This window comes from Rhinolophus sinicus, linkage group LG01, assembly GCF_036562045.2.
Source record: "Rhinolophus sinicus isolate RSC01 linkage group LG01, ASM3656204v1, whole genome shotgun sequence".
In the NCBI taxonomy this organism is placed as follows: Eukaryota; Metazoa; Chordata; class Mammalia; order Chiroptera; family Rhinolophidae; genus Rhinolophus; species Rhinolophus sinicus.
The window spans coordinates 95009983-95030980 of record NC_133751.1 but is presented as its reverse complement, the minus strand read 5'-3'; the positions used below and the strand labels follow the sequence as shown (position 1 = coordinate 95030980).

At 32.9% G+C, this 20998-nt stretch overlaps 1 protein-coding gene across 18 annotated transcripts in view; it reads left to right on the top strand.

Annotated features, from left to right (window-relative positions):
• ROBO2 (roundabout guidance receptor 2) overlaps positions 1 to 20998 on the top strand; it is a 1656458-nt gene that overhangs the window by 1522001 nt on the left and 113459 nt on the right. For all 18 annotated transcript variants that reach the window (XM_074333484.1, XM_074333465.1, XM_074333474.1 and 15 more), the window contains one exon: positions 9844 to 9971. In XM_074333484.1, the coding sequence (XP_074189585.1) occupies positions 9844 to 9971 (128 nt within the window). The remainder of the gene's footprint in view (positions 1 to 9843; positions 9972 to 20998) is intronic.

Sequence of the window (20998 nt, the reverse complement as noted above, 5' to 3'; positions counted from 1 at the left end):
TTTGCGTATTACTCAGTCAATATTTCCTTTCTAGGGAAAATGAACATTTCTGCAATTATCCAGTGTAACAGTATAAAACATAAATGAGGTTACCATTAATATTAGGCATATACCAATTTATCCAGAAAGAAATGCACGAAATAAGGCCACATTTATTGGACCTGTGGAAATATTTGGCATCTAATTGCTTGTGAAATAATGTAGTTTTAGAAAATAAATTACTGTTTCAGAGAAATCATGACCCAGTAGAGAAAACAGAGATGAATCATAGATACTCAAGACGATGTATTCCCTGGACTATAATTTTCTCAATGTCTGGCTTTGGGAAAAGAATTTGTCATGTTTTGCCTCAGATTGCCTAAATGTGAAATTACTAATGGGCCAAACATTTACCTCTTCTGGATTTAAAATTTTTTTAGACATGATTTCTTTAAAATCAGTCCCCATATTTCAGTTTTTTATAGGTAAGATCTAATTTGATCATAATTATAAGTCTATCATATTTCTGACATGAGATGCTTCTTATTACAAAAACTGGTAAAGATAGCATGATGGGCTTGAGTCTCTTGGGTTTGTCACCCTCAGAAGACATAACTGCTATTACATTATACAGGGCACTTCATGGTTCAGGCTAGAAATTGGCAATGATTCAGTGGAGTTGGAAGGAAGTGTGGTGTCTCCAGCTGTACAGTGTATGGTTGTATTAGACTTGTTGGGCAGGCAGCGTGAAGAAGGAGAAAGAGCATGGACTTTGGAGTAAGACAGACCTTGATTTGAAAATTCAAATTTGTATTTGAAAACGTAAAAATTTCAAGTGTCAATTATTCCAATGATTTGAAAACATTAGTGAGTCAAAACACACACACACACACACACACACACACCTTGCCTTCAAGCAGATTTCAGCCCATAAATGACCAAATTGCAATTATGAATTTATAGTATCTAGTGTAAATTTCTGTACCCAGGCTATGAGACCTGAATTCTAATAACAAGTCAGCTGTCAAAAGCTAAATTGTGATGTTGACCATTTACTCATTGAATCCATTAACGAAAAAAATTTTGGGAGCAGCTGCCATTGTGGTAGTATCCCCTGGTTACTTTAAGTTTCCTTTATAGGTTCATACATCACCATTTTTTTAAAAAAAATGTAATCCTTGTCTTTATAGAGAGTTGTTACCTCTGTAATGTGGTTGATGAGGAATATGCCAGGAGATCTAGATGCTAAACCTTTGCTACCAATGAATCTCAGGGCTCTGAATTACAGTTGTCTTTTTCTAATCTTAAAATTAGGACATTAGACTAAGCTCAATAATTTTTCAGTTCTTGACTCTTTTTCACAGTGTCTCTGTTATTTTCCTGGAATAGCCTGTTTCCATTGTTCTTATAATTATTTTCTAATAATTAGTTAATTAGTCTTTCTCCCATTCTTATCTGATAGGTATTTTATTGAGGCTTTAAGTGTTCTCCTCAATATTGGTATTTTGAGATTTGCTAAATATTTCCCTGTTCACTGATTTCTATTCTTCATGGTTTTCTAAACTTAAACGATCTTTCAAAGTTATTATTTCTGGATATGAAATGTTCAAACTCATGTATATCACCTTTTCAATTGTTATGTCTGTATTTCCTTTCTTGATAAACAGGGAGTAAAACTGAACATAATAGCCCAGGTTATGCTATACCATATTTTATAAAAGTGTAAGAAGCTATATGGTTTGCTTTCATGTTGCACTTTATATGCCTACATTTTCCAATTTTCAAAATAGAGGATATATTATCTTTCATAGTTACTTACCAGAATTTTTATGAGGAAAAATTAAAAAGAATATTTGAGAACACTACTCAAATGTATTTTTATTGTCATTATTTTCACAAGACGTGTGATTATAAACCACTCTAGTTGCCAAAATAATGAAATATTTGAAAGCATTCAGCAAAACTCAAAGCTTTGCTTTGTTTTCCCATAGTCTTCATATTTGTTATAGTTATTCTGCTAGAATTTCATTTATTCTGGTGCAGGAAGAAAGATTATTTATTTTTCATGTTACTAAATTACAGAGGGAAATTTATTAATGATAATATGTAAGCCAAATTATTAAATTTCTGGTCAAGATTTATTATTTTTTTAATCTAGATTTAGTAGCATTTATGCATCAAATATTCCTAGTTTTTACATTGATAGTATTTTGTTGATATAAGTTTAACCTACCTTTCAGAGCTAGCTAACTGCTGATATATAAATCTAACAACATTACTATGTTTCTTTATATAATATTTTAAATTAGTTAATCTTTTAGTTCTACATACAATTATTTTACTAGCAACCATGTTATGAAAGAACTAAAGAATAATTTCAATCATGTGTTGGGTGATTCATCATTCATTCAATAAACCTTCATTGATCAAATCCATGATTTCATCTGCTGTTTGGTGGGGCTTAAGGTATATTTTTAGGAATAAGAAAGAAACCATTTCTTTCTTTCTTTCTTTCTTTCTTTCTTTCTTTCTTTCTTTCTTTCTTTCTTTCTTTCTTTTTCTTTCTTTTCTTTCTTTCTTTCTTTCTTTCTTTCTTTCTTTCTTTCTTTCTTTCTTTCTTTTATTAGTTTCAGGTGTACAAAACAATGTAATAGACATTTATCATTTATATCCCTCACACAATGATAACCCCCCTTCCTCATCTACTACCCCTCTGACATCGCACATAGCCATTACATTTCCACTGTCTCTATTTCTAATGTTGTACTCTATTTCTTGTAAATATATATATATATATATACATATATACACATATATGTATATATATATATGTGTGTGTGTGTGTGTGTGTGTGTGTGTGTGTATATATATATATATATATACATACATACATATATATATATATATATAATTGTAGTGGACATTCATTATTGTTGAGCTTCACCTTCAGGTATGCAGTGCAGTGATCAGGCATCTACATCATCCCTGAGGTGGTCTCCCTAATGAGACAAGTGTCCATTGGATACTCTACAAAGTCTTTACAACATTATTGATTACATTCCCCAAATTTACTTTTGTATCCCTGTGGCCATCTTGTGGTTACCGATTGTGCTTTCTAATCCCCTTACCTTCCCTCTTATCCCCATCCCCCCTCCTATCTAGCAACCCTCAGTTTTTCCTCTGTGTCTCTAAGACTGTTTCTGATTAGTTCATTCATTTATTATTTTCTTTAGATTCCACATATAAGTGAGATCTTATGGTGTTTGTCTTTCTCTGTCTGACTTATTTCACTTAACACGTTGCGAACGGATCACGAGAATCATCACATGGGATTTAAACCCCACCGTACGCAACATGTTAACATAGTGTTCTCTAGGTCCATCCATATTGTTGCAAAAGGTAAGATTTATGTCTTCTTTATGGCTGCGTAATACTCCATTGTATAAATATACCACAGTTTTTTAATCCAGTCGTCTACCGATGGACATTTTGGTTGTTTCCATGTCTTGCCTATTGTGTATAGCGCTGCAGTAAACATAAGGGTGCAGAATTTTTTTTCAAATTAGAGTTTTGGATTTCTCTGGATAGATACCTAGGAGAGGAATTGCTGGGTCACAAGGTAGTTCCATTTTCAGTTTTTTGAGGTACCTCCATACTGTTTTCCATAGTGGCTGCACTAATCTGCAATCCCACCAACAGTGCACAAGGGTTCCCTTTTCTCCACATCCTCGCCAGCACTGGTTGATTCTTGATATATTGATGATAGCTATTTTGACAGGTGTGAGGTGATATCTCATTGTGGTTTTTATTTGCATTTCTCTAAGGATTAGTGAAGTTGAGCATTTTTTCATATGTCCGTTTGCCATCTGTATATCCTCTTTAGAAAAAAGTCTCTTCATGTCCTTTGCCCATTTTTTAATTGGGTTGTTTGCTTTTTTGGAGTTGATTTGAGTGAGTTTTTAAATTAATTTTGGATATTACCCCCTTATTGGGTAGGTATATCATAGGCAAATATCTTCTCCCATTCAGTAGGATCCCTTTTTGGAGAAACCATTTTTTATTCTCATGGGTGCACATGCTCTTGGAAAGATAACAAACAATAAAACCAAAAATATAGTAGAGACATGTGCTTTAAAAAATAAAAAGTAATAAAGTAAGAGAAGAATTATGAAAACAAAAAATAAAAGGAAATAAAAATAATTTAAGAAGTAACTAGTGGGCAGAAAGCAATTTCACATTGTTTGATCAGGAAAGACATCTTTGGGGTAATATTTGTGTTATCTTGAAATTCAAGAAGGGTCAACAATGAAAAATCTCAGGGAAGGGCATTCCATGAAGTTGCAACAACAGTACAAAGACACAGTGGTAATTAGGTAGTTATGTTAAACAAGGAAAAGAAGGACCGTGTGGCTAGAAGAGGGTGAACACGAATTTGGTCAGATAGGCAAGGAGAAGATATATCTAGTAACTCGAAGACCATAGAAATAAGTTTTATTCTAAGTAACTGAATGAGAAACCGTTAGATAGTTTCAAACAATAGAATGACATAATCATATGAAGTTAAGTCAATCCGTGAATTTACATTGATACTCTTCATTCTCCTTAAAACCCTCAGATGACATAACTGCTATTACATTATACAGTTTGTTGTTGTTAGAAATAGTTGACTCAAAGATAAGGTAATTCATAAGAAACCCAAAATTCAAAAGTCTGTCTTGCAAAAGAGTGTATTTTTCTGGTTTGCAGAAGGAGTAATAGCATTTGTAGAAACTTCTGGAAAAAATGTTTTGTTTATCATATATGGAAGATCTAATAGTCAGAAGCATTTAAAGATCGAATAGACTGGAAGATTGGTTGGTAGATTGTTACAGACAGGATTCAAATGTTGATGGATAATTGCAAAAATGAACTTTTCAAAGTTTTTCTTTTATATATATATATATATGACATTATATATACATATATAATATGCATATATATATATATTTATATGTATATTCAAAGTATTTTGATATATATCCATAATTCTGATAGTATTCACAATCTTTCCTTAGGCAAAGATTCAGTGAAAAATGAGAATTTAAAATTTCTGAGTATCCCAAAATCTGAGAATCTTTAAAGTCTGTTTGCTTCAGTTTGTTTTTAAATTTCAGCACCCCTATATGATGGCACCCACCAGGCCTAGTGTATTGTAGTAGTTATCTATAATTGGAAAAAGGCAGCATGGCCCTCAGGAATGTGTGCATATCACATCTTAGGACTGGGGAAATGCGTGTGTTAGCTGGAAAAAGCCTTAGCGGTAGTTCTGGTTTACTTTCATGTAGGCAGACCTCGTCTCTTGCAGCTTAGAATCTTTTCACTAGGCTCAAAGCCCTGTGAAGTATTCCCAACTTTTAATGCAGTGCCTGGCATGTAGGAGACATGTCATAAGTATTTGTTGCATTAAAATAATTAAATCTTTGTTATAATCACCTCAAATTTCAATGATATTGAAAGGATATCTTCAGTTTCAAGGGGACATTGAAATGAGACAATGCTAGACCATTGAAATTATCACCCCCAAACCTCTTTTTACTCCAAAGCTTACCTGTCTCACTGTGATTGGGCTCATTACCTGGGTACATGCGCTTTCTGTACCTGTCTGGAATCCTGTAAGTATTCTACAGGAATCTCCATACCTCCAGACCATTGTCTTTTTCCAGTGTTTTACAACCTGTATCTGAAACCCTGTTCTATAGTTAGAAGGAAAGGAGATTTACTGTTTTCTTATGATGCTATGGTATCTTTGAAAGGCAGTTGATTTTATTAGTTGCTAAGATTAATTCAGTGTATTCATCCCAAACCAAGCAATACTCCATTTAAAATATTTTGTCTTTTGGAAAAAAAAATTGCAATAATAATAGAATGCACAATTACTTGTATCCCTGATCAGGTAACCCTTAATTTACAAACAAAATAAAAATATATAAAAAGACATATATACAAGTATAGCTATATATCTCTATCTATCTATCTATCTATCTATCTATCTATCTATCTATCTATCTATCTAAATCTATCTATCTATACAATGCAGTGTTCCCATTCCTATTTTTGTGGTTTTCTTCCACATTCCTTAAAAAAAAAAAAAAAAAAATCTCAGCAAGTTATTTTTCAGACATATTTTGGGTTCAAATACAATCTGTAATTTTAAATTAAGCACTTTTTTTTACTAAAGCAAGATATAAACAGTTCTCACATTCTATTTATTCCCAATTGTTACCTATGTCACAGATTTATATAACCTAAAGTAAAATTTTGCCAGAGGGTAAATGTTTGCTGAATATAAAATTAAATTTCTATCCAAATGATGCAGGTAATGTGGTTTAAATTTTTTTAAGTTAGCACTTAAATATTAAACTAAGGATATCACTGTGGGAAAGGGATACACATAGAGTGGGGAAAGTGCCAGGTTGAGAGTCAGGGTTCAAGGTTTGAATTCTGTTTTTTCTCTTTAGTGGTAAAATGACAATGAACAAATCATTTCGCTTGACAAAGAATCAGTTTTCTCATCTGTAAAATGACAATTCCTAATTCAGATGTCTGTTGTGAAGATGCTATAGCCTTTTCTAGTTAGCCCGTGTTCGCTGTATGAATACAAATATTTTCTATGTGTGCCATGATGTGCAGAAGGTAGATAACACTTGTCACTTGTAAATATATATATATATATATACACACACACATATATATGTATATATGTAGACATATATGTCTATATGTAGATATATATGTATAGACATATATATCTCCATATATACATATGTATATATGTAAAGATACATATATATCCATATCAACATATATATATATACACGCGCACACACACACACGTATCTATTTTCCTATGAGCTATTGTGATTGTGTGTCTCTTTTTTTTAAACTGTGAGGCAACATACATTTTCTTATGTTTTTTTCCTCAATGACAAATCAGAAATAATGTACAATATAAGTGTCTTTTATTAACTTAGAATAGTGTTTTCATATGTGTTTGATCCAGAAGGGACTTTACAGACCATCAATTTTATCTTCCTCTCTCTTAGCTTTTGAGACTATTCAGTTAGCAATGAAAAGACTTCCCTAAAGTCAAACAACAAGAACCAATGACAAAATTGTAGCTAGAATTCAGCTTTCTGAGATGAATTAGAAATGTCTGCAAAGTGCATTATTTTTAATCAGTGTTTGTATCTTAGAGCTAAGCATGTCATGCAGAACATACTCATAAGCTAACTGTAGGAAAGATGATTTTTCTTAAACATTAAATCTGTCACCAGCTACTTCTCTGAAGCTATCATCACAATCATTATTTCTCATGTTTCTACTTGGTAAAGCTAAGCAGAGAAAGTTTCTGTGTATTGTAACTTTTTTATGGATCTCAGTTCAGTACTTGCCCTAAACTGTAAATATAGCCCATAAGAAAGCCTTAATTAGATTAATATGACACATTTGCAGCTTTGCAGTTGTTTACATTATGTTGACCCTTATATCAGCAAGGAACAAGATATTCATCACATATTCAACGAATATTTCTTCAGCTCCTAGGTATAATAAAAAAGTGGCATGCATTGTGCTTTCTGTGTGCCAGTTTTATGTGCGATATATGTACTATCTCCTTTAATGTTCACATCTACTCCATGATATAGGTCTTATTAGCAGAAGTTTGTTAATGAGAAAATTGAGACCCAGATGATTCAAGTATCTTATCTACCATTAGAAGCATAGGAGGAGGCAGTGCCCAAGATTAAAACTCAGGACATTTGGCTCCAGAGTCTGTACTGTTAATGCTTGGTTAAGTTACTAGATGTTAACTGCGTTGGGAGCTGACGATAGAGCAGTGAGTGAAGCAGACAGGACCTTGGTCTTCATCAAAATAGACAATAAATTGTAATGGTTCTTAACTTTTTCTGTCTGACTTGTTTTGCTTAGCATATTTTCAAGATCCAGCCACGTAATCACAAGTGGTAGTGTTTCATCTTTTCTTATAACAGAGTAATATTCCATTGCACATACTCGTTTTCTTCATCCAATCATCTTTTGAAGGACACTTCAGTTATTTCCATGTCTTGGCCACCATGAATAGTGCTGCAGTGAGCATAGGTGTACATATATCTTTATGAATAAATGTTTTCCAATTTTTCAGGTAGATACCCTGAAGAGGGATTGCTGGGTCATATGGGAATTCTATTCTTAATTTTTTTGAGGAAGTGCCATACCATTTTCCCATATAAAACTGAAAGCAACAAATGAAAAAGACAAACAAACAAAAACGTAAAGAGAGACAACAGTGTAGTGATTACCAGAGGGAAAACAGGGACGGAGGAGGTAGAAAAGGGTAAAGGGGGCCAAATGGATGGTGATAGAAGATTTGACTCTGGGTGGTGAACACACAATACAATATAGACATGATGCATTATAGAATTGTGCACTTGAGACCTATATAATTTTATTAACCAATGTCACCCCGATAAATTTAATTAAAAATGGGCAACAATACAAAATGTAAACAAGTGCAGAATGATTAGTATGGCAATAAGTTCAAGGCGAGAGTAATCATAGTGTAGTAATGGATGGCTTCAAACAAGTGTAGTGGATGAGGCTTTCCTAACCACTTACGACATTGTAAATCAGCAGTTTAACCCAGAATGTGCCGACAGAACAGTAACTACCATACTTGGAGGGGAAAGGAGTGTGGATAGTTAAGTTTAGCTGGCATGATTGGTTCAGAGACACTGCTTTTTCTTATGCAAAGTTATGTAAAACAGAAGTATTAGATTCATGTCTTAGCGTGTAATACAGCTAAACTGTTATTCTTTCAGCTAAAGCTAAAAGAAGAAATCTGATTATAGTATTCTTCAAAGCAAGCCTAAAAAGTTTGGTTTTGCCCTGAAAACAATAGAAAGTCACAGTTAGTTGTGAGCAGACAGAACCAATTAAAGTAATATTTTGAAAATATGTCTTTAACTATGTGGTATGGATGAGGAAGAGAGGCAGTGTGATCAATCAGAAGCTGTTACAAAAATATCTGAGTGAAATAACAAAGGCCATCAGTGAAAATCAACGGGAAAGATCAGATGTGAAAAGAATGAAAATAGCCTCATTATTTTGTTTGTGTAATTGTGATTTCTTAGAATCAAATAAGAGCACATTTTTATACAAGTACTTCAAAAACGTTCATGTTAAAATTTTAGAATTTTTTCTGAACTAGTCTACTTGTTAAACAGAAGTGAGACAATAGTTGCGTGTGAAAGAGTTAATGGTATGCATTTCCAGAAATCACTTCAAGGCATTTTGATGTTTTAAGAGTTAATATTGCTAATTGAAAAAATAATTACCCCTTCTTAATTCTTGTAACCAAGGTCTTTTTCTCAATTTGCCAACAAATAAGAGAATAATTTTCTTCTTTAAATATTTCAGCTATCTTATGTTCAAGTTGCCTAAAAAGATAAATCATATATTTGAACTCACTAACAAATTGAAATATACACTATTTCCTTATTGTGTAATAGTTACCCAAAAAAACAAAAAAAAAAAAAACATGTGGAAGTGCCTTTGATAGTTTGGATGTGGCAAGCCTTGTATACATATATGAAATATAGGTAATTAATAAATATCTGGAGATCAGATATGAAATTAATGATCTTCTTAGCAATATCTTGAATCTAAGCATTGCACTTTTTGGCTGAATGGTGTGTGTGTGTGTGTGCGTGTGTGTGTGTTATTTTAAGTCAAATACAGTAGAAAAAGAAAAAAAGATGAAGGTGAATACTTAGTGTTATCTAAATATAACCAAAGCTTTTTAATAAAATCAATTTATATTCTACATAGGTATGACATCAAAGATGATTACACTCTGAGAATTAAAAAGGCCATGAGTACAGATGAAGGCACTTACATGTGTATTGCCGAGAACCGGGTTGGAAAAGTGGAAGCCTCTGCTACCCTCACAGTCCGAGGTAAGAGACTTAAGATGTGAAATATAATTGAACCAACAGACTAATATGCGATTAAATTGGTGAGTGAACTCACAATCAAAATTATAGCTTACATTGTTTTATTACAATGACTAGATTTTGTGTCCCCTATATTATTAATTGAAATACAATTATATTTTATATTTGACTTCAAAGGGATGATCATGTGAAGGGATTCATTTTGTATTTAATAGAGTTAGTATGATTTAAAAATAAATCTTAAAAATAGATAAGACTTACACTAATCTTTTATATTTCCATTGCTTCGAACTCTTTACTTTTTTTTAAATGTTGCTGTATTCGAAAGTACTGTTTTCTGTTTACTAGTTTGTCACTTTATACTAGTAGAATACTGTTTTGAAATTCTCTTTATTTCAGCATTCAAAAAGCAATCTGAAAAAAAAAAAACAAAAACACAACAATAAACAATGAACACTGCTTCCAAAGGTGAAAAATGGATGCAAAGGAACTTCCCACATTGAGAAAATCTGATTTAGAGAGTGATTTGTGAAGTTCATTGGCCTTAAATAATTGAAATAGTCAGTGCTGCTCCTGTAATAACTTTCACTTTCTGGGTGTCATGCACTTTCTCAGCCATGGAATAATGTTTGTTCATAGACTCCCTGGAATTGCTTATAAGCGAAAGAATTACTTAACCCTCCAGTGCGCTAGAGTGAATTGACTGGCTTCCTGGGGGTTCCAGTGAGTAAATTACGTAGCCCTAGGTACCAAGTAGCACCCTGTAGACAACTACACATACTCTTGCCACATAGACATTATTCATGGTACTGTATACACTCCAAGAAGTTCAGAGAGCAACAGGCAAGTCCATCCCTGCTCAGTTTTCAGTCTTTCTTCGGATACCATGACTGATGCTGTCTCCTCCTCTCCGCCCGTCCCGATAAGGAGGTCGGCTTCCTGCTGTCAGCCAGGTCTCACTTACATCTCCCCCATGTAGTCATATCTCTCACCCTTGTGCACCTTTGCTCCCAAGAGTTTTCAGAAGATTAGGACAAAGGTTTGGAGGAATTTGCGTTGTTGAGAAATGTGTCAGGAATTCTCAGATTGATTCTCCACCTGGTAAAACATTATTTTTGTCATATCTACAGTTTGTGCATCAAATCTTTAAAAAAACTCATCTTCCTCCAAGTAACTATTAGGAGACATACATGCACACTGGGTACTTGGAAAATATTACTGATTTCCATACTTCCCAAACGCTCCATTTCTACTCCACCTGATTTACTTTTTCCCCCCATTCTGGTGTAAACTGAGGTACAAGACAGATTTAGACAAAATTGGAAAGCTGGTTGCTTTAAAACATTTTCATTCCCCATTCAGTAACAGAGCATAAAAAGCTATGATTGTGTACCAATAGAATATATATATACTGATTATATATGATCAAAATCTGAGCCTTTGTAAGTTTCTTTATTACAGTTTATCAACTTTCTCTGTAGGTGACTTTCTGTATGTTAGTTTTTCACTAGGCAGCCCTTTGCAAAAACAATTAACAAATTTCCCCCAAAGTTTGTTTGCTTGTTTGTGTGTGTGTGTGTGTGTTTCTGAAGTGAATGGAAAAAAAATAAGCCAACGACCAGGAAATGTTCCATTCAAAAAGATATTTGCTGACTAAACAAATGGTGAGAAAATGTGAGCAGTTGTTTGTTTGTGGAAGCTGCAGGATTCCTTTATACTTGAATGCTTGGGTGAATGAGACTTGAAGTGGTCTGTTTGCTTTAAGATCTTTCCCAGCTAATTGTTTTCACAATTTGTTGAAAGTTTCAGGTTTAACATTTCATTAATAAAGCATGCTCCTCAATGGTGGATGTTTGAAGCTAACTTACAAAACTAATAGAAGGAGTTGTTTGTTTTTAATAGGATTTTCTCTTTTTAAATCAGCAAAACTTAAATGGTCTCTTCCCTAATCTGTGTCCTGTTTAGAGTTTAATCGGTACGGTATGTATTTATTACTTGTCTAAGACTGAAACCTCAAAACAGGGTTATAGAAAAAAATATCCAAAATATAATAAAATGTGGAGTAAAATGTTGTTTTAAAATATGTTTTCTTATTGGGAAAAGCAGTTGGGATTTCTCATGCTAAGAGGTTAACAAGGAAAAAACAATATCTTTGACTCTTTTTTTCTGTGCTCATTTTTCAATACACATAAATGAAACGTTCAGCCCGTTCCTGGATTGTTTTATTAGAACAGGGACAACTGACCCAAGAGGCCACATCTATTTTCATCCATTTAATGCAGAGACACAGTTTAGTTTAATTTGCTGATTTTGAAAACATCCACCTGCTGGTATTTTTTCAGGGTGAAATGTTGCTAGTATGTAACAAAGAAAAGAGATTTTATTGTGATGTTTCTGCTAAAATTTTATTGTGATATTCACGTTAGCCAATTGGGGAAAGGAAAAGAAGTTTTATAGTAAAAATCTGAAACAGAGATTTACTCAGTTGTTTTCCACTTCAAAAATATGGTGAAAATAGAGTATAAAATTAAACTTAACCACAAGTAGCTCCTTTTGCTGACTTGACAGACATAAAATTGGAAAGAAATAATGCTAGACAACAAACTTCCTAGCATTTAATATTCTAATCAAATAATTCATGATCAATAGAACTTTTTTAAATGGCTCCAAAATTAGTTCACACAAACTATTCTTATTAGGAAACAAAATTTCCCTCCCATTTTTCAATTGCTCAAACTGGCTTTGCATAAATTAAGACTTCCCTGGAAAAACTATCTGGCTTCTAGAGCAATAAAGTCTTAATTCTTTTGAAATTGCACTGGACTAAATGGAAGATAAATCTATTTTACTTCTTTAAAACATGATTTCTCACTATGGTTTCTTCTTTTTCTCTGTTTAATATCATAGACTCAAAATACCTTTTTGTTTTTAAAGGAAACTTTATGTTTGTGATTCAGCTAGCGGTGTCACCTGAAAAATGCAAGTTCAAATATAAAAGACAAAGTTATTTTTTGGGGGGACATTGGCAAAATCAAGAAAAATCTTAAGAGTTAGAAGAAGCCAAAACTGTATCATTTTGGTCTGCTGTTTTGTTTTTGGTTGTTATTTTTATGTACTACACCCTCCCCATCGCCTAAAAGAAAGGAATCCTTGTGCACTGGACAACTTACTTCTCTTCTTGTTATAGTAAACCCGCCATAGACTTGAGAACACACCAGAGTTTCCCTAAGTTCAGATGTTCATACTACTGCTATAATTACTTTATTCTTCTTTGAATTGTCTTAACCTCCCCCTTGTAATTGTAAATAATATTATAAGACCATGATTTTCATATAGAAGCAACTCCAGTATGTTTCAGAGATTGCACCAAGCTAGTATTATGATATTTGTTGAGTGAATGAATGCTTATAAGTACGGTTTCAAGGGCCACATCTATCTCACCATGCCTTTGAGATCATCAAGACGAAAGTACCCATACGTTCTAGAGTCACATTTTATGATTCAGAGCTTTATTCATTGGGATATGGGTGACATACATTTGCAAATAAGTCTATATTTTTAATGTGAGATTTCATAAAAGTTCAAATGCTACTAAATATTTTCCTTCTTCATTCAAGGAATGGAACCATATGTTTTATATTTGTCTATTGCTTTTATATAAAGTGGTTTACTATCTAAATTGATTGGCATTATTCTTTTTCAAGAAAGTATTAAGCCTGTGTGTGTGTGTGTGTGTGTGTGTGTGTGTTAAAATTTCTGTGCATTAATAACAGGGGCAGCCTCTTACTACTGATTTTAGTGATTGAAAGTTACGGTATAGTAAAAAATAGTAATAATTTGTTGAAGCAGCAGTTTGAAAGCCATTCCCAGTGTGAACGGAATCAACTTGTCAGTCACTATTTCCTGCCCTCTGCCAGAATAAGAAAAATGCTTAACAGTAGTTAGGGAGCTACTCAGTTGAAATCTCTAAGGATACTCCAACCTATTTGTTATATTTTCATCCACCCTATCTAGGGATGAAAAGGGATGTGATCTTAACTTCTTACTGGCTGAAAAGCAGCGTCTGGGCTTTTCCTCAGTCCCTGTAATGGTTCTGACTAACCATGCTTAAAATCCAATTGCTATTTAAATCAGACAGTGAGGCCTTCTTTCATTGACATGACATTTGCTAGTCTGTGACTTGAATAGTTATATTCATCAGGTTCTTAACTTGGCGGTAGCACAAGGCTGTTTAACTCTAAACAAGATCTTTGAAATAATTGTAACTATAGTAAGTGATGATGATAAGACTTTACATACATTCCCTCAAATTGCTTATAGATAATCTTGGAATGCAAAATAATTATTTTCTTATTAGAATTACAATTATAACTTTCAATTTTATCAAACTTAGACATCCTATTCAAACGTGAATGATCAGACTAGAAATCACCCTACTGTCCATATTTAAGTGTAACATTACACATCATGCATTCTGATAATTTTCTTTTCTTTTTTTTTTTAATTTCTTTTTTATGTTCTCACCACACCATTGTAATGTCTACAGCTCGCCCTGTTGGTAAGTAGCCATCCTTCTATCCATTTAGCATGACTTTATACAATGCTTCATAACTCATGCACAGTAGAATTTAATGAAATGAAATATATATATTCACCCATGTTAAAATATTACTTGAGGCTGTAAATGTTGCTCCTGATCTTTTCATCTCTTTGATAGACGGTTATGTACTTAGCAATGAACAGGTAACAATTTTCATCTAAAAAATATATGAATGATAACTATTATAAACTGAGGACTTTTCTTAAAGAGAAAAATATAATACTCCCTTTTACTTGCATATATAAAATAATCAATTATTAGTTATGTTTGATATTCAAAAACTTAGTTTCATATGAATTAAATTAAGAAGTTCTATTAATTTATGCCCTTCTTCTGTTTTCACCTTCTTGGAGTCTGTTTTTTAAAAGGCATTTTCAACGGCTGCATACTTATTATCTGCATGCATATTTGGACAAAATTTAGTAGAATTCTTTAAGTTATTATAAGTAGATGCTTACACTAAGAGGAAAAGGGAGGGATGAGCTGTGTTCTTTTGCATGAAAAGTTTGTGATTTTAATATATATCATCCTTCATTTGGCTTTACAAAATTGATGTCAACAGTTTTCGCTTGCAGTGATTTAAGTAGTAATTATTTGTAAACATTTGGAAGATAAATTATTTTCAAATTCATTGATTTAATAACCTTTCTGTATATATCAAAGTTTAGCTTACCTACCAACAGATGTGTTTAAATAAAAGAAATCTTGGCAATTGTGTTATGTGTAAATGAATAGATGGATGCATAAATGGATAGGTGGGTGAATGAGTTAATTTAATACATTGCTTCTTTAATATACCAAGAGATATTTCAGGAAGTTATTCAATTTAACATAGCTTTATAAATGGCCCCTCTAACTTCAAAAACTTTCTTAATATACTGACTTGACATTGTTCATGTATACTGATTCAAATTCATAACATGTTTCCCCCGTTGGTTGAGACACTGACAAACTGTGTTGTTATATGATATATTCTTACATGGGTAGATGCTACACTAAGTGAACGTTAGTTTCCCTATCTAAATTTTTGCTGGCCATTTCTGAGCAGTACTTCCCCTGTCAGTTATTGAATGTCGTTTATCCTCGAATGGATCAGAATAAACTAGAAAGAATAATGGAGATAATAATACTGACTTATCAAAGCTGTTGTAGGAATGAATTTAGTTCAAGATTGATCATTTACATGACAACATTTAAATGCCAACATTGCTTAACAAATTCCTCATTTCTGAGACCTATATTTGTTCACATTTTAATATTTTTGAAATAGAGGTATGACTTACAATTAATTAGACATACATTTCAGACATTTTTGGGAAACAATATTAAACTGGTCATGCTTTTCACAGTTGATGTTAGGAAACTGAGGAATATGTTATAGTTTTTAAGCCTCATTTTTTGTATCTATAAAAATTCATATTAATGTGATAATTTTGCATTCTATGGTATGGCATCTAAAATTAAGAAGTGAATGGGAAAGAATGAGGTAAACAACTTTACAAATTAGCAGGATAAGTTATAATCTTTACATATTGATTTAAATTATAGAACTTTATATATAGAAACCTTATGGCAATAAACCATGATGACTTGACATATTATTTCACAAGTTCCCAGAACATACAACAATATGTTAATAATTTCCAATATACTTAAAACTCATGAATAAAAAATACATTGATTAGAAAATGTTATGCACACAGACTATTGAGATGCATTTGTCACCTACAAGGCATTTCAAAGTTATTTCTGTTTCTTATTCTTGTTTTAAATGATTTCTTAAATTCCCATTGGACCGGAACTAAAGAATAGCTTCTTGACACGTTGTACTTTATTCTGGAAAGTCTGTCATTTCATAAATCTATCTCAAATGACTTATGACAATGTTCAGAAATATGAAGAACTATACTTTAAACTTGACAACTACTATTAGTTTTGAAAACTGAATGTTGGATATGTTTTTATTGGATCACCAAAGAAGAGACTGAAAGTAAGGAAATTAGCCTGTTTTTTTCCTTTGCATCAACTTTTTACATCAATTCTAATTCAAGAACTATAGATGTGTCAACATTTATTTTAAGGTCAGAAGGTATAAATCAAGTAAAATCATGAATTAAATATTGAAATAATTGAAAACTACATTTGCATTAATATTTGTTAGTGGACTAAAATGTGTTTTCAACTTTGAAGCTCTTGCCAATAGCCTTAAGGGTCTTCTACAAAGTAAAAGCGACAGAAAGGGAAGGAAATCCAGCATTTCATTTCAGAATAAATTAGCTGAAGATATATGTACCAAGTATATAAAATTTAGAGAAAATTTATGGCGTAGTTCCTGTCTAAAGCTTTCAAATGAAAATTAAAAATATATGAAGATTCTGGAATACTTATAAATTCAGAAACCAATCAGTATATTACATACCAGATGAAACTTGGTAATCTGTGTGGAAAGTCCATTTAGCAGCCATTCTAAACCCCCAAATTGGGAGTTTTGTCCAAATGAATGATTCCTATGAGCTGAATTTGAGTTAAAGAATTAGAAGTCCTATATAATTTACAGTTGGAAGAAATACCTTCTGGAATGTACTTTTGAGAGTGTAAGAATAACTCTTGATTTAGAGGATCCTCAGTCTGGAAAATTTTACTGAAAGCAGACAATCACATACTTGACACCGGAAGAAAGTATTCTCCAGACATCACTTACTCATCTTCAATGTCATCATCATCTCAGAAAGAGCCCTTTAATCGAAATTCTTTATTTGCTGGTTACCACAAAATCTAGACAAATGCCACTTTGATAATTAAAAACCCACCAGGCTTTCCTGTGGTTTTGCCTTTTTGCTGTTCCAAAGGCACTCTTTGTAGAGAAGCAAAAGGACATCCTAGGACATAGTTAGCTATGAATGCGAAATATTCATTTGTTTATTTGGAAAACTCTTCTGATGAGGGAACTGACAGAAGAAAATGATCTAAATAGGGACAGATATCTTGCTTCCTATACCCATCTGTCTTATTTTCAATTGGAAGTCTTTCCGAAGCTTAAAAATAAAAAAAGAACATCTATTTTAGAGATGGGCAACACATTTTTTCCTAGCAGCAACTCAAAACATGATGAGTAATTTGGAAAAGAACTGTCAAATCTACCAGCTGCTTTGCTCATGAAGCTGAGCTCTGCTCCGTTTTGCCATTTTGTATCTTGTATACCATATGCTGGATGTTGATTGCCTCCAGTATGGAAACCAAAAGCTGATTATATCAGGTGACACTTGTTTAAAACATCAAACACAAACTGACAATACACAACTTGATGGAAGCGTCTAAGTATTTCCTAATTTAGGGACTAAAAAGTATGTTTCCTTCTGATAGAAGGATATAACTGTCCACACAAGAGTTGTAAGTATTGAGAGTTTATAAGTATATGTGTGTATATATATGTGGGTATTTATATGTGTGTGTGTGTGTGTGTGTATTTATATTTGACGCAAAATTCCCATCTTTTATTATTATTATTTTTAAGAACACACTTCTAAACAGAAATTGTAGGGGCATTTTTCTTTTTCAATCCTGTAGCTGCTTAAATGCAAAAATTAAATATGTTCTCATTTTAGAAAGTTTTGTTTTGAGTTGAAGTAGAGTTTTGTGGTAACATGCTGTAAAGCATTTTATTGAGGCCACCAAGAAGTTCAATAAGAAGAGAGTGATTAAAAAATTCATTCAAGGCAAATTATAAAGCAGACATTATTGAAAGAGTAATGCAACTGATATTTTCAGCACCACCACCCTCCACCCCAGCTTGAAACCTGAAACATTTGGATATTGTCCAGTTTTTTTGTTGTTTGGTATTTTGTTTGTTTGTTTGTTTTGTTTTTATCTTAAAATGCATAAGTATTATGTACGAACCCTTTCATGTCAAGATCCACTTTTCCGCAACAGGCATCTTGAGTGTGTCTTAGAAAGAAACCTATACTTTTACTCCCTGCAGCCTCTCGTCTTTGGACAAGCTGTTACCCCATGACCTGAGGTGATCTCCCTCCTATGAGCGCTTAATGTTTCCTGCACCTGGTGCTAATTAACTACTTTATGCAGAGTCCCATATAATTATTATTAAGCATCACGTTTTTCACACATATTTTGATTAAGTAGCAGATAAAAATTGCATTCTGTTTTGTCTTGTATATTCCAACAGAGTTTCCATAATGTGAAAAGTTCTAATATTAATGCTAATTTTTAAAGTGAAAAACATGTCCTGGTTACATCTCATGAGTGGTTTGTTTTGGTCACTGACTTGATTCTCTTGGAAGGGCCTTATGTGTTTGACAGTGTCTGTTCATTGTCTCTAAATTGGAAAATAGGTATAAAATTATTGTCATACTTTCTTTTTCTCACACCTTTGTGAAAAGGTTCTATTGCATTGGTATTGAAAGGTACTGTGGTGAAGTCTGAGGTTTCCGGGATATTTTTGCCCTTGGTTGGGTTATGCTTTTACTATATGAATACAAATGTCATCCTTCTTCCATAACTTTGCTGGGTTATATCTTAGTCCTGATCACCCTGCATCTAATAGTCCTAGGACAAACCAAGCTCCTTGAATCTTTACATTTATGCTTGAATTTACACTATTTCAAAAATGGGTTTTTTTTGTTTTTTTGTTTTGTTTTTTTTAATTAAAGTTTATTGGGGTGACAATTGTTAGTAAAATTACATAGATTTCAGGAGTACAATTCTGTATTACAATATCTATAAATCCCATTGTGTGTTCACCACCCAGAGTCAGTTCTCCTTCCATCAGTATTATTTGATCCCCTTTACCCTCATCTACCACCCACTCCCCGCTTACCCTCTGGTAACGACTAAACTGTTGTCTGTGTCTATGAGTTTTTGTTTCTGATTTGCTTGTCTTGTTCTTTTGTTGTTTTTAGTTTATATACAACATATCAGTGAAATCATATGGTTCTCTGCTTTTTCTGTCTGATTTATTTCGCTTAGCATTATACTCTCAAGATCCATCCATGTTGTCACAAATGTTCCTATATCATCTTTTCTTACTGCCAAATAGTATTCCATTGTGTATATATACCACAACTTCTTTATCCATTCATCTATCGAAGGACATTTTGGTTGTTTCCATGTCTTGGCCACTGCAAATAAAGCTGCAATGAACATTGGAGCACACTTGTCTTTATGTGAGATATCACCTCACCCCAGTTAGAATGGCTATCATCAACAAGACAAATAGTGACAAGTGTTGGAGAGGCTGTGGAGAAAACGGAACCCTCATACACTGTTCGTGGGAATGCAGACTGGTGCAGCCGCTATGGAAGGCAATGTGGAGGTTTCTCAAAAAATTAAAAATAGAATTACCGTGTGATCCAGCAATCTCTCTCCTGGGTATCTACCCAAAAAATCTGAAAACAATTATACATAAAGATAAGTGTTTTCTTCTGTTTTATCTTTGAATATTCTTTTCTGTTTCACTTCTTTTCTTCAGGAGTTATGTTGGCTTTCCTTTGTTTCAATTCTATATTTGTTAACTTCCTATAATTATTTTGAAGCCATCATTTTTATTTCATATTGTATGATTTATTGATGCCTGTTTGTGACTTCCCTAACTTTCATTGGCAACAATTACTTTTTCTTGTTCCTAAAGTAGATTGTTTCTTTATTTTTATTTTATCTTTTGTTCATTCCTTGCTTGACTATAGCTTTCTTCATCTCCGTTTGTCTTCAGCCCTTTTTTCCCTTTTAGAGGTTTTTGTTTGTTTATTTGTTCTTCTTTCAAAAGAGAGGCCATGTTGTGTATAATTTCATTTAGACTATGGACAACTATTTATTCTAAAGTGTTTCTGTGTTTCCATGGGTAATTCTTAGGAGACTTAGAGTCTTTATCTCCCTGGAGGCCACCTCAAAATTTTATAGTAGACTTGGCTTTTTCTTTCCTTAAATATCTTCTCCCCTGACTTCTGAATTTTAGCTGGATATCTATGAAGTCATGTCTCACATGTCCCAAGTCTCTGGCTCTAGATCTCCTTTTTCCCATCAAAGGATCATGGGATGGGCTTTCACAGTGTTGACAGATAATTTATGTGAAATCAATATTGATAGACGATTGCATATTGAGGCTAACTGGTGTTCACCATGCTTCTTCATTTTCCTCCTTGGAAATGAAGGACTTGACGATGTTTGGAAGGTATTTCACAGTCTAGGGGGTTGGAGCTATGGTAGTTTTCCCATATTGTTCATTTCTTTTGTTGTGTTCTATAGGAGATAGTACAGCAATAAGCCTTTACTCCATTGCCTTAACCTAAATATCAAAAATCTTAAATACTTATTCATTTTGGAGTCTATTCAAATAAGAACAAAATAAATACTAATCTTGTTAACTTAGTAGTTAAAATTAAAGTACTGTAAATAGCAATAGCAGAATGATATAAAT